We start from the raw sequence: 15,016 nt of genomic DNA, 5'->3' as shown, positions 1-15,016 counted from the left end.
TGATTGAATTTATGCACAGATGTCAATATATGATGCGTTACCATTTAGCACTCTGGACTCTTAAAATGCTGTGATTTTTTTGGTGTCATCCCAGCTGTAGTCAGCAGGCACATCAAAAATGACATATTTGACATTTGTGGAAACCTGCCATTTTCTTCAGTCGACACATTTTACATTAAGATCCCTTGTTCCAATGTCCATTGGCATTAGTTAAAATGTGTTGTTATATATTAGCAGTATTACGACCAGAGTGAGATGGATGACATATTCAAGATTTAAGGAATATGGCTTTAATATGATATATTTCTCTTAGTAATTTAAAAAAGTATTTACTGTAATATTTTTTACTTTAAGGAAACCAGTTTGTGTAGATGTGTTATAAAAGACAGAGAGAGAGAATGTGTGTGTGTCAGGTAGGTGGTTTAAACAGTGATTAGACAGTAGGGACGGTGGTAAGAGGGGGAGCGTGGAGGATTAGGAACTCTTGAGGTGCTGACACATCTCTACCTCTTCAAGCTCTTAATTTAGTCAAGGATCAGACTCACTTTAGATTACATTTTTATGAGGGGTAACCCTTCCACTCATGAAACTTTCCACTTGTCAGGCATTGAAGAGTAAGTAATTAAAGTAGTTAGATGAACTTTATTTATTTAGAAAGTTTTGCACAGTTTTTCTTGAGAAAAATAACTAATAAATAAAATATGAATATTTATGTGTGACTCTTTTAATAGTAAAAACTACAATAATAATAATAATAATAGCAGCAGCAGTAAAAAATTTTTTTTATCATTACATCGATGGCCGTGGCCCTTGACTTTGTATTGTTGACAGAATTTGGACCTTGGCGAAAACTAATTGGGGACCCCTGATGTACATATTACTTAAATACATTTAGTGCAATTTAAATGAACATTTTATTAGAACATTTCACATTTTAAAATGTCCTTATAAAAATTATTAATCATGTACCTCATGAAATATAGAAGCTTACACATGCAGGGAGGCTTAAAGCGATAGTTCTCCTAAAATTGTTAATCCTCTCATCATTTACTCACCCTCATGCCATCCCAGATGTGTATGACTTCAATTCTACTGAACACAAATGAAGATTTTTAGGAGAAAATTTCAGCTCTGTAAGGTCCATTCAATACAAGTGAATGGGTGCAAAAATTTTGAAGCTCCAAAAATCACTAAAAGTAATCCATAAGACTCCAGTGTTTAAATCAATGTCTTTAGAAGCATTATGATAGGTGTGGGTGAGAAACAGATCAATATTTAAGTCAAATTTTACTATAAATTCTGCACACTGCTCAGTCAATCTCCACTTTAACTTTCACATTCTTCTTGTGTTTTTAATGATTCACAATCTTCATGCATATGCCCCTACTGGGCAGGGTGATCAATTTCATGCAAAAATGAACTTAAACATTGATCTGTTTCTCACCACACCTATAATATTACATATGAAGATATAGATTTAACCACTGGAGTCATGTGGATTACTTTTATTCTGCCTTTATGTTCTTTTTGGAGCGTTCAAATTTTGGCACCCATTCACTTGCATTGTGAGGACCAACAGAGCTGAAATATTCTTCTAAAAATCTTAATTTGTGTTCTGTAGAAGAAAGAAAGTCATAACCATCTGGAATGGCATGGGGGTCAGTTAATGATTAATATTAATATTTAAAAGAAAATTGGATGCTATGCTATGTAGTCAACTGGACAACATTACCTTAAATAAATGGCGATAGCAACAAGATACAGGGCCGTGCATGAAGACCTCAACACTTGGCGCACCAAACACAACGACGGTAACAAGCAAAAGGTAATTTACCTTTATCATGAACTGGTAATTTGGAATAGAACATCAAGTTACCAAATGTAATGACAAAATCAACTATAAAAAGTTGTAAATAAACTGACCATGCCAGCTAATGCTTGGAACACTAGCTTCAAAAAGTTAAGTAAAATTGACTTATTTTATTTACCTATGAAATGTACTCAAATTAGCAATTAAATATGACAAAGTTTTCTACTTTAGGATTGATGACACATTGTAAAGATAACAAACAATCATGTTTACATGACATATAAACTTGTACTTATAAGCTAGAGCATGAATTTTTACATGTTTGAAATCAGTACAAATGTAGAATTTACTTTATATTTTCAAGTTCACGCAATAACTTATTCTATGTAAAGTACCTAATCTTTTCATCATGCCGTGACATGTCGTGATGATGAGATTTCAAATGTTTCATATGAATGCTGCAATAAATTCCACATTTGATCTATTTCTGCTCATTAAAATTGACAGCCTGGATCTGGGTCAACAGGTCTTGGTCTGATCTGTTTGTCTTGAAGGGTCTGGTATTGAATCCAACTAGACTGCCGATTATAACAGGACTTTTGTAGCCTGAAAACAGTAGCAATGTGTCTTTTCAATACTGCTATAGGTTTAATCATAAATGCATTTAGAAAAACAACGGGTTAGGCAAATACATTCAATACTAAACTCTGGTTCTGAGAGAGTCACAGGACTGCAGCTGCTCATACACACTATCCTGAGAGTGCATTGTGGTAGTGGGCTATACTGTAGTATGAACTCCCTAACTCAAAATTACCAAATTAACCTTAGTTTATTAGTGTAGATAACACTACAGTTACTGTTACTGCAATACAACTCTTTAAACTTATTAACCACTCCTGTAATTAAAAACATAACGATTCTTAAACCTTCATACACAGTTTGAAGGCGATGGCATATTCATTTATTATTAATTTATAATTGTGTAGTTACGGAAACTACGGTTAATATGGTAATTCTATGCTAGCGCTCCAACAAACCCCGCCCAACCAGGAAGTAAGATTCAGCACCAGCTTCAAGTCCAGGCTGAAAAAGTCTAAAGAATGCAACTGTAAATATTGTCAGTGATATATTTGCTCTGTGTTTGATTGCGATTCTGCGAATATTAATATTAGGCGTAATGACGTGATATTTATTACGGTCAGTTTGGCGCGAACGCTGCTGTTAAGCGCAACATTTGCTATGCTATCTACAGAAACAAATGCTGCTGCCAGGAAAAACACTTGAGCAATACTTCTGTTAATTTTACTTTATTTGAACCATCAATCACATCTTTCGTGTACTGGCGTACATTCTATAAACAATATTAATTTATCGACATATTTTAACGACACGCGAAATGAATGGGTTTCGAGACACGCTACATAACACGACACGTGCATAAACGTGCAAAAGAGAAACGTTAACGTTAGAACACGGCGGGTAAAATGTCGTCGGAGGCGGACAAGTTGACGTGGACGCTGACAGGAGCTACAGTCGCTTGTGTTTTAGCGGTGTATGTAGCTTGCGCTGCTCGAACTGTGCCCGGTGGAGACTCAGGTATGGCTACAGTCACATGTGTTTGTGTTTATATCACATGCAGCCTATAACAGAGCAGTATGCTGTAATATCACCTACATACACACACCATATGGCATGATGAAATATGAACTGCAAGAAATCTAATTTAATCGAAATGAATCTCCAGCTGTGACCCCCAAATTATTTACACACACACACACACACACACACACACACACACACACACACACACACACACACACACACACACACACACACACACACATGTTGGTCTACCTATCATTATGAGGACTTTCCATAGACATAATGACTTTTATACTGTACAAACTATAGATTCTATCCTCTAAACCTAACACAACCCCTAAACCTAACCCTCACAGAAAACTTTCTGCATTTTTACATTTTCAATAAAACATTGTTTAGTATGATTTTTAAGCGATTTGAATTATGGGGACACTAGAAATGTCCTCATAAATCACATTTATAGCATAATACCCTTGTAATTACTAATTTGTAACTTACAAAATTGTCCTCGTAAATGACAAAAACACACACACACACACACACACACACAAAAAGTTGTTTTTATATAATTTTGGGGACTTTCCATTGACTTCTATGTATCTTATGGATTTTATACAGATCTAACTATAATTTCTATCCCTTAAACAGAAACATAACCCTCACATTTTTACATTTTCATCGTTTAGTATGTTTAACAAGCCATTTCCCTCATGGGGACCACTGGCTGGGCCCCACAAGGTAGATGCTCTCAGGTTTTACTATCTTTGTGGGGACAATTGGTCCCCATAATGTAGTATAAACACACACACACACAAAAGAATTGTATGAATGGCATAGCATAATAATAATAAAATCATTAAAATAAGTGTATTATAAAGAAAGATAACACAAGCAAATTTTTCAAGCAAAACAAACATTTTACTGTTCATAATGAAGACAAAGTATGTCTGCCTGTCAAACATTATTGGAAAATGTCTATAAATGATTTGATGAACTACACTTGTGGTTACTCTGCTAGAACACCTGTGTGAACTTTTCATGGGAACTGACAAAAAATGACTTTGGCACCATATGTTTACAAGTTATTGCACAAATGGCTCCAAAAAGAGTCAGAGCACAGATGCCACTTGGTTTGATATTTTGTTGTCTAATTCTTACATTTTTAAGTGTCCTTATAGTTTTTGATGCTTTTATGTTCAATTGTCATGTTCTATGTTATTTTAGCACCTATTTTTAAATAATATTTTAATTTTATTATTAAAATAGTTTTAGGATTGTCAGTGATACAATATTTTTTGTAAAACTTGTAAAAATTATTATATTATATTATTTTAAATAATTGAAGTCAAGAGGCTAGCAGACTTTGGCATCATGACCATGGAGAGAAATATATTGTGACATTAAATAAATATTCTGGGTTCAATACAAGTTAGGCTCAATCCACAGCATTTTTTGGCATAATGTTGATTACCACAAAAATCAATAAAAGAAAAAAAAGAAGAAGCCAAAATCGAGGTTTCAGTGAGGCACTGTATAAGGTCAGTGACATTATATATTTCAGGATGTAAATAAGGTTGCTTAGACAAACTGCTTTTGTTTTGTTTTGTTCCCTAACAGGTCACCTGTAACTGAGTAAAAGTTTTATGTTGATAAAGTGAATCAATCAAAAGTTCTAGCATACTGTCCAAAAACATCTCCAAGTGTTTAAAAGCCTCTCCAAACATTTAAAACATAATAATTGTATAAAAGAAGTAATTACACCTGCGAATTCAACAATGACTAAAGGTATGCTCTCTTCCCAAAACATGCAGGCATGAGTAACGAGCTCTCATTCAGTTCCATTCTGTGCCTTTTAAGACATCATTGTGTCTGTTTCATGTACTTGGCGCCATCTCCTGGTGGCCATATGTAATTACAGTGAATGATCCTCTCTGTCCATATTTGGATGACTTCCACTTCTGGTTGCAGAGATCTGAATCCTAAAATGATTGGTATAGTGTTCCATTACACTGGACATCGTACTACATAATTTCCGATGAAGTCATCTGATCCAGGAAAAAAGATCAAATAAGAGTGTTTTTAGCCTGATAGTACATTAAGTGCTGTGTGCACATTGTGCTTCATGTGGAATATATAATGATCTATGCATCTTATTACATTGTGTGTGTGCTCGTTTTAACAGGAAACGTATTACTAAATTATCAAAATGAAACACTTCTGATTTGTCTGCAAATTTCAAAGCGCTTGTTTAGTTTTGGTAATAATGTCTACAGGCATTGTATGGCTTCTAAGCTTAAAAACGATACCTATTTTGTGTTGGTTAAGACAGTTATTAGTAGTTTGACAATTACTTTTTTCAGTGTGGGCCAATCTGAGCTTAAAGAGTTAAGCAATTTATCACACTTAAATCATGTTAAAATGCATATTGTTTACTTCTTATGGCTGTACTTTTGAAACAGTAAGTATTTTAACATTTACAGATTGGCCCCATTAGCTTCCATTGTAAGTGCCTCACTGGAACACAGATGTTTGCTTTTTTTTATTTTTTTACAGAAAAGGAGGGACAAGTTGAACTTAATTTTTTTGGTAATCAACATTGATTGCTTGAGTTGAACCCGGAATATTACTTTGATGCTAAATTGGTGAAAACATGAAGTCATGAACATCCTTGTCAGAGATGTGAATGTCATCAGAATTTAAACAGTATTTCATTGCTTAAGACAGTCAGCTCTATATAGTAAGTTTGGAATTTTTTTCTTTTAATCAAATATTTTTAGGGATGCTCTCATTTTTTTTATTTTATTGAACTCTTCTGTGAATATTTTATGATTTTGATTCTTTGTTTTCTTATGAATGATTCTTACCAATCAGTTTGTTGTTCTTAACAATATGGTCTCATACAACTATTTCCTTTGAAGGCACCATTATTTATAGTTATTTTGATTTGCTCAGAATAAAGTTAGTCTTGAAAAGATATAACATTTTCATTTACTGCATGTATAGCCCAAGTTTCCTAGTATTGTTAGATATTGAAAAATATCCCACCAATCCTTTTTGAAATGTTCCCCTCTAAATAGCCAGGTTCAATAATGGAGAAGACAAAAATAATAGTTTTTATAGGGTCTGCAAACAAGAAGCAGTTGTTCTGTGAGCTTTTACAGCATTTGAGCGGGCAGGGTGGCTTTTGGAGGCAAGAAGCTTTTTGGGGCTTACGGAGAGAGAGAAAAAAATCAGCCAGCCCCTTAAGCGTGGCATTTAGGGACATTGCAGGATGCTGGCGTGATAGCAGTAGCTGAATGCTTGGCAGAAATTCTCCAGGTCTCCGTCTCGCAGTCCTAATCTCTTTAGGTGTGCTGCGCCCTGGAGAGGCTGAGCGGGTGCCCCGCGGGACCGCTGTTGTCTAGGAATGCGAGTGTGGAAATGATGGGGATTATAGGGAGGAAAAAGGCTGCTGTTGGTGCCGGATGGTGTGCTATCACAGACTCTTGGCTCCTTACATTGCTGCCCTGTACTCAACTGCATTTGCACCCTTTTCTCTGTTAGCCTTCCTTCTGCGGGACTGCTCCCCGCATTCAGCTCTAGACACATCACTGCACTGCTGTGAATGAAACTGTTATGTATAACATGGAACATTTTGATTACAGAGAGATCCACACGCTTTGAAATGTGGTCGACCTGGCCTCACCGTGTGTGTGTGTATTTATTGCTCTTCTAAATAAGAAAATGAAAGCAAAGAAAATTCAGACACTGAAGTGTAGGGGGTCTGCACCTACTGATAGAGGACTTCCAACATGACGACAGCTAGTGATATGCAGGAAGTGCCAGCTAACGATTTAACATTTTTGTGATGCACTGAACATTTTGTATTGCATCAGAGAGCACGGTTTATAGGATTATTCTGTGTTTAGGCAAGTATTGCATCAGGCAGTATTGCTTGGATTTTTGCAACAGTGCAGAAACATTTGTGATTACTAAGCAATTAGACTTTTATTCATTGATGTCTTAACTGCAGTTTAAATTCAGATTTTTTTGTTTGTAGATTTCTAGCAATGTGTATATATAGTGTGTAGTGAATTAATTAATTTCTGTCATGTTAAAACTTTAGTAATGAATACGTCACCACATACCTCTGTAGTCATCTTTTGGAAAATATTTATTTTTGACCATTAATGTCCTTTTAAAATGACTAGGAAGATTTACTTAACTTTTATTTCTCAAGTTTTTGCTCACATATTTTTAAATCTTAATGGTATAAAACTAAGTAAAATCTATTGTATTTTAGTACATTATTATTATACATTTTTGTCTCCAATTTGGAATGCCCAAATCCCAAATGCACCCCATGTCCCCATGGTGGTTCAGTGACCCGCCTCAATCCGGGTGATGGAGGACGAATCTCAGTCGCCTCCACGTCTGAGACGTCAATCCATGCATCTTATCTCGTGGCATGTTGAGCGCATTTCCGTGGAGACGCAACGCATGTGGAGTCTTCACGCTATTCTCCACGGCATCCTCTTACTACTCACCACTCGCCCTACCGAGAGCGAAAACCACATATTATAGTGACCATGAGGCGGTTACCCCACGTGACTTTACCCTCCCTAGCAACCAGGCCAACTTGGTTGCTTAGGAGACCTGGCTGAATTCACTCAGCATGACCTGGACTCAAACTCGCGACTCCAGGGGTGGTAGTCAGCGTCTTTACTCGCTGAGCTACCCAGCCCCCCCACTTTATTACATTAGTGATTAAAGTTTAAGAGTAACTTTAATTTAAACATTTTAGTAAATTCAGTAAGTTTTACTTACAAAAATGTTACACATAGTACTTAAATAAACATTTAAAGAAAGATCTTGTTAGAACATGTCACGTTTTGAATTTTCCTTACTAACATATGTTTAATCAAGTACTAAATGACATATTACATATTATTCAAGCCCAGTGCATGCTGGGAACACCAGATTCTAAAAGTTATGTTAAACGTACTTATTTTATTTAACAATGAAATTGAATCAAATTAGCAAATAAATATGACAAGGTTTTCTTCTTTAGGATTAATACACACTGACACATTGTAAAAATATCAAACAATCATAAATAATATTTGCTTATAAGCTAGAGCATTACTTTATGCATGTTTAAATGTAGAATTTACTTTAAAGTTCACACTTTAACTTATTCAGAAAGTACTTAATCTTTTATGCTACAATATATTTACTTCAACACAAAATATATATTTTTTCAGTGCATTTTTGCAAAAATATATACTGTAAATTTGAACATTTAGATTTTATGTGGCTGGATAAGGCATACAAATTAATAAAATATTAAAAAGTCATGGACATTTCAATAATCAATATACATTTTCATGTATTGCTCTGCTCTAAAACAGTGATTCTTTTTTGGTCAGTCATAGATCAAAATTGGGTTGCAGGTCTGTTCTGATAGGGCCAAGACAAAATGATAAATATAATGCTAAATGTATATAATAAAATGGAACTAACCATAGAATTTAAATAAAAAGGCTTATCAACTTTTTAAAGTAAGGTGAGAATGCTTCTCATATCTATTGTTATTGACGACAAATACTTATAATCAAACTCTACTTTTTTGTTTTTTTTTGCGCAAATTAATTTGTTCAATCATTTGATAGAAGCTAGCCAATTAAGCAGATGCCAAAACGTACACGTAATGTGACGATACCTCTTTCTCAAACAAAACTATTCAAGGTAAAATAAAATTTAACACAGCCAAAACACAAAAAAACTTAATGGTAATATTAATACATTTACATTAATAAATTAATATGAATGCTTTTCACTTTTTAATAAAAAAAAAAACAGTTTTGTACTGTAAAAAACAGTTTCTATTCGTTGAAGGTTTTATTGGAGATATTTGCACATTAAACAATGTTTAAACAATGGTTTATAAATCATCCTCATCCAGTAATCACGACTTGAGAAGTCATGAAATAGTAATGGAAATTCATTGGTCAAAAAGTGTGGTTACTGTGTACGTGGGATTAGTTTTATCAGAACGTGGTTATAGTATGTTCTGGTCATGGTTTACAGATCTTGAGATATGTGTGAAAATCGTTGGAGATGGAGAGAGGAAACCCAGAAGTACATTACAGGCACTCATTGATTTTCAATAGAAGCTTTTTGTATGCGTGTGGCTCTGCGTAGAGGGATCATGCTCGTGGCCATGTGTTTACGCCTGTGTATGCTATACAGTAATAGATAGGGTGCTACACGTGCACCTCGAGTCACATAATATGGAAAGACTGAATAGAATTGCCTGTGCATGTGTGCATCTGTCTGTTCAGGGATCAGGGGAGCTGTGTGTGCTGGAAGAGAATGAGCGTGTCGCTTAGGAAATGTCACACTGGGAAGATTTTGCCGGTTTTGATCCGGGCAAATTAATGCAAAACCCAGTGCAAGTATTTGATTTGGGAAAACTTTCAGGAGCAGACTTGTCTCTTAATAATAATTATTGAGTTTACATTAATTTCCCTCTCTGTTTTTCTACCACAGGAGAGCTGATCACTGCTGCTTGTGAGCTGGGGGTAAGCATTAGCTGCATTGTTTAATCAATCCACTCATTAACTCTTATACACATTAAGAAAGTTTAATTAAGTATGGGGGGAGAAGAAAGATGATTAATTTGCTTTTCAGGCCACAGGTTTTTTTGATCCTCTCTTCTTTCCGACGCACTTCGTTTTTTTTAGACTAAGTTAGGACTAGAGAATGCTATAATTTGCAACCCTGTTCTTCAAATCCAATTAGACTGAATGGTTAGGCGATGGCTTTTGTAAGCTTTGCCTTATGTACAGTATAAGGCTTATTATACTCAACCCCTCTCCTTTTTGTGCATGTGTGTGTGTGCTTGTGTAAGCCGCAAAGAATGAACTAAATCGGGTTAACCGTTATAATAAGTTTTATTATTTAATAAAGTTTATTATGCCACCACGATCCTTTTAGGGAGGCTGTGGCGATGTCACTATGCCAGTAATCCCTCCCTCTGTCCGTGTGGCCTGCCTGTCTGGCAGCTCACCCCAGGGATGAAGGGGTCTCTCTGGGCCTCAGGCCGCCGGCCCTCCCTTCTTGCTCCCTGGAGCTGTAGATCTGTTCTCCTTTAAACTCCTAGTCACAGGACTGCCCCCTACTGCCTTCCAGCTGTGTGTTCCTGCTTTTTCCGCCGTGCCACACGCACTTCCAGAGTCAGTGATGACACCTCTCCATTCCTCTCCTCGCTGTCAATCTCATATTTTGCCAGTGGAGGCATTTCTGCCACACACATCTTCGTCGCGCACACTTGCGCAGTCATAAATGCGCACACACACTTACATAAGCCCCTTTTATTTCCACCTTGCTGGCACTTCCAAGTGTGCCCTTCCCAACCTGCCATCTGTTTGCTGTACTATGTCTCTCTCTTTCTTTTGTCTTCTCTTTCACGCCTCCCTAGACACTCTCTCTTTTTTTCTTTGCCTTGACCTTTCTTGCTTATCATCAAGTTGCCTGTTCTTTATTCTACACCTCTTTTATAGACTTCTATCAGTGTTGAGGAAGATGCTTTGAAATAGCCTCCAAAGCTACAAGCTACTCGTAATCTTAAATAAACACTACTACATTCAAGCTGCTCTTTTGAAAAAGTAGTTAGCTACACTACTAGCTACTAACAAAAATACCTAATAATATTAAAGCTATGTTGGGTTCCTCAATGAGGATGAGGAAACAATTAGGATCTCAATTAGGGTGGCAGCATTTGAACAGATAGATTCACACTTGCACTTAATGTTTGTATCGTCATGACTTTTAGTTAATTACTCCTCAACACTGACTTCTATATTAGCACAGTTCCTTTATTCAACCCTAATTGGCATGGACTTTAGCGTTACAAAAATGTTTATAGGGATCCGTTGACTGGGACCCTCATTCCTGCTTTGATCATGAACTCACACTAGCTTTTTCTCACACACTTGTCCACTGAGTTTCCAATCCACCCCTCTCTCCTTCTCTGAGACATTTCCTCGCTCTTCACTCTAGACTAGAACACAGCATTTCTCAGCCTGCTGTGCCTGTGTGTGTTATCAGGTCAGTAGAAGTGAGACAGCCTGTAATAGCTCAAGCCCTTATCACTCCTGAGGGGACTTAGTGCCTAATTGCTGGGAAGGCAAGGAGACAGAAGATCAGGCTTTTGGGGAGGGGGTAGGACAGTGTGAAACTGTAACCAGCAAAAGTAAAGGCTTGCTCATGGCAAAGTTCTTCTTTGTTCTTCGCTCAGAGCCAAAAAGAAGTTTGAAACAGCTGAGCAAGGACATACTGTTTGCGAACATTCTAAACCACTAAACGCTGGGGAAGGCATTTAGATGTGCATTTAAATTACTACACGTAAAACCTTAACTAATATGACATGCCTCATTACATTTTTTTTATGAAAATACACAGAAAATTACTTGATTAAAAGAACTGCATAAAGTCTCATAGATACAAATGATGCGTTTTACGTAAAAAAAATTCTGGATTCCATGTAAAAAAAAAAATGTGATTAAATGTTATGATCAAATGGTGTTTCATCAAATTGATACATACAGCTTTAATCAAATAAAAATATCATAATTACTTTACTCTAATCTACTATAGAATCTACTTAAATGTTTTATATATATATATATATATATATATATATATATATATATATATATATATATATATATATATTTATGTATTTATTTTTTCTATATTTATTTTATTAATTTTTTACAAAGAATTTTAATTTTATTTTTGGTCAAATAAAATGGTGCAGAGCAGAGCTTCAGAATATTGTTGAAAATCACAACATGCTGATAATACACTTGCGTTTGTGATATTGCTTACATATGATAATAATAATAATACAACCATTTAATATTATATATTTTTTATTATGAGTATTATTGTTACTTTATGAATATTAAATTGTATACTGTGGTTATTTTCTGTCTTCAATTTCATGCATCCAGTTTAATAAAGTTTTAATTTTATTTGGACTTTTATTTTGACAGACTTTTGAGTTTTTCCTGTTTTTGACAGGTTAGTTATATCAAGCTTCTCATTAATGTTGGGATAATCCCATCGCAACTCTCAAGCTGAAATCTTCGAGCTGTTGCAGTAAGGTGTTTAGCAGCCAGTATAAAGTTTTCGTTAATGTTTGTGCCGGCGAGCTGTTACAAAACACTGAAATGATCTAAAAAACACCTTCGTTTTGGTCAGATTTTGGTCAAAATTACTTCACACCCATTCGTTCTTTGGTTTCATATGAAATATGCTGGGGCCTTAAGGGTTTCCTTTGAAAGCTGAACTGCAGTATAAGGTGATGGGTGGGGACACTAGATTCTATTGGTGTTATCTGTGCTCCAGAATGTACTTGGAGAGGGTTTACAGTTGTGTCTTCCCCCAGGTGGCCCATCCTCCAGGATACCCCCTCTTCACCATGCTCTCATCTCTGATGCTTACACTGTTGCCGCTCAGCTCACCGGCTCACAGTATCAGTGTCCTGTGTGCTGTCTTTGGGGCCGGGGCCAGTGGGGCACTCTGCTTCACTGTCTGCAGGTAGGCCACCCTCTGACTTTTAAAAAAGGTGACCAAAGTGTTAGCGATCCATTGATACCAAGACCAAGTACCAAGTAGCAATACTTGCTTTTTGGTACTCACTGATTGTACGCAGTATGAAGCTGCAATTTTAGGTATGACACAATGAGACCAATGATTTTAGGACATTCAAATGTTAATGAAAAGCTGATGAAATGAATAAGTAAATTATGATTTTTTTTACTGTTATATTAACTCCACAGTAAAAACAATACAGGGCACAATAGTTGAGTTCTTTTTTTTTTCCCCAAGCATTTTGATTTCCGTTTTGCAGCTTCAATTTGGAATACAATATCTGGAGAATGAGGTCTTCATTTCGGACAAAATAAGGGATGTCCCTGCACAATCTTACAAACGATTACAATCGCAGTTGATGTTAGCATGTAGCTATGCTATTGAGATTGTAGCATAGCTAAGCTATTCACTAACAAAAAATGTAAAGCACAAAGAAATATTTAGTAAAATCATACATTTTTAATTAGATGGAACAATTTATACTTACTAAATAATATACCTTTTATAGTAATTATTTCCCTTGGCTCCATCTGGGAATTGGATGGAAATCTTTCACTGAGCTCATCACAACTCTTTGAGACTGCCTTATCCCTGGATCATACTGTACATGCAATGTTGCCTCCAATTGTTTTAGAAGTGAGCACAATGTTGCCACCTACAATTTTAGACCGGTGTTGTGTCAGCAGTGCTTCTTTGACTTTGTTTACACCTGGTATTAAGATGCATTACGGATGATTCGATCACATGCGGTCAGGCAAGACACATCACTGTTTACATCTAGTCATTAAAATGTAAAATAAATCTCAAAATAGAGCCAAATTCTCTTTTATTTTAGTAGAGTACATGTATCAACTAAGCTTCAGATGTGTGTGTTTGTCATATGTATCCTTGAATGTTGATATCAGACACACTGATGAAGTTCTATGATGTTCTCGTTTTTGTATATGTGTGTGCTATTTGAAATATTTGGATTGTTATTTCCTTTTAAATCCGCATGTAACTAGCAAAGTTTAAACTCTTGCTTTAGCACAGTTTGATTGGGACGTGAGGAGTGGTGCTTCACTGCTGTCTAGGACACATCAGGATGGATAGGTTTTTACACCTTAAATGTGATGTGGTTACTACTAGGGCTGAATGCTTAATCAAAATTAATTCAAAATCGCAATATGACTTATAATTTGACTGTGATTATCAAACAGAAAGGGCTGTGATTTAATTAAATAAATAGTCTGCACTTGCTGCGGTTACTGTATGTGCGTGGTGCTGTTCTAGTATTACACATACTCAAAGCCAAGTGTGGGTTAATGAGTGAATGTGTTATATTTACAATTATAATGCGATTTAGATGGACAAGGAGGAGGCGAGAACCGGCTTGACAATATAAATAATAGTTTTAATGAGAAACTTAAACAAAAGACACAAACACACATGATGGACATGTCCTTAAACGATCTCTCTCTCCCGCACAATCCTCCACAGTTGGCCTTTATCCCTCTCTGAGGCTTGATTAGCCTGATAAGGGACTGAGTGTGTAGAATCACAACCCGGCCCCGCCCTCCGCCCTGCCACAACAATGCTCTAGATTCACTAATTACACATTTGCATTATTCCAAATATTCTAAAGTAACCTCATAACACAGGGTTTTTGGACGGAAGAGTGGATGACAGCATTTCTCTGCAATTTAAGGCAGGTGTCAACTCAATCACACACAAAAATGTCTTTCTTGTTCCGCCAAAATAAAAGCTTTTGCCAAAATAAAGGCTTAAGTGTTTAAGGCCCCTTTGGGCCTTTTGTTATGTAAAGTCCCAGGATGATTTCTCTTCCCAGTCCAGCCCTGCACATAGCAATGACTTATGCAAGTTATTATTAGAAATTGTTACATAAATTATAATTAATACCAGGTTTGAATGGGGTCTATGATGGACAAAGAAATTTTTTTTTTTCTTCTTCTTCTTCAAAAC

General features: G+C 35.9%; 1 protein-coding gene across 1 annotated transcript in view; it reads left to right on the top strand.

Annotated features, from left to right (window-relative positions):
- The first annotated feature begins 2,869 nt into the window (after positions 1–2,869).
- Positions 2,870–15,016, top strand: part of LOC127657163 (transmembrane protein 260-like) — a 55,834-nt gene continuing 43,687 nt past the window's right edge. The window contains exons 1-3 of the mRNA XM_052145836.1: positions 2,870–3,406; positions 9,944–9,975; positions 12,849–13,000. Of these exons, the coding sequence (XP_052001796.1) occupies positions 3,295–3,406; positions 9,944–9,975; positions 12,849–13,000 (296 nt within the window). The 5' untranslated portion in view covers positions 2,870–3,294. The remainder of the gene's footprint in view (positions 3,407–9,943; positions 9,976–12,848; positions 13,001–15,016) is intronic.

This window comes from Xyrauchen texanus, chromosome 16 (assembly GCF_025860055.1).
Source record: "Xyrauchen texanus isolate HMW12.3.18 chromosome 16, RBS_HiC_50CHRs, whole genome shotgun sequence".
In the NCBI taxonomy this organism is placed as follows: domain Eukaryota; kingdom Metazoa; phylum Chordata; class Actinopteri; order Cypriniformes; family Catostomidae; genus Xyrauchen; species Xyrauchen texanus.
This window is presented reverse-complemented; position numbering and strand designations above follow the sequence as displayed.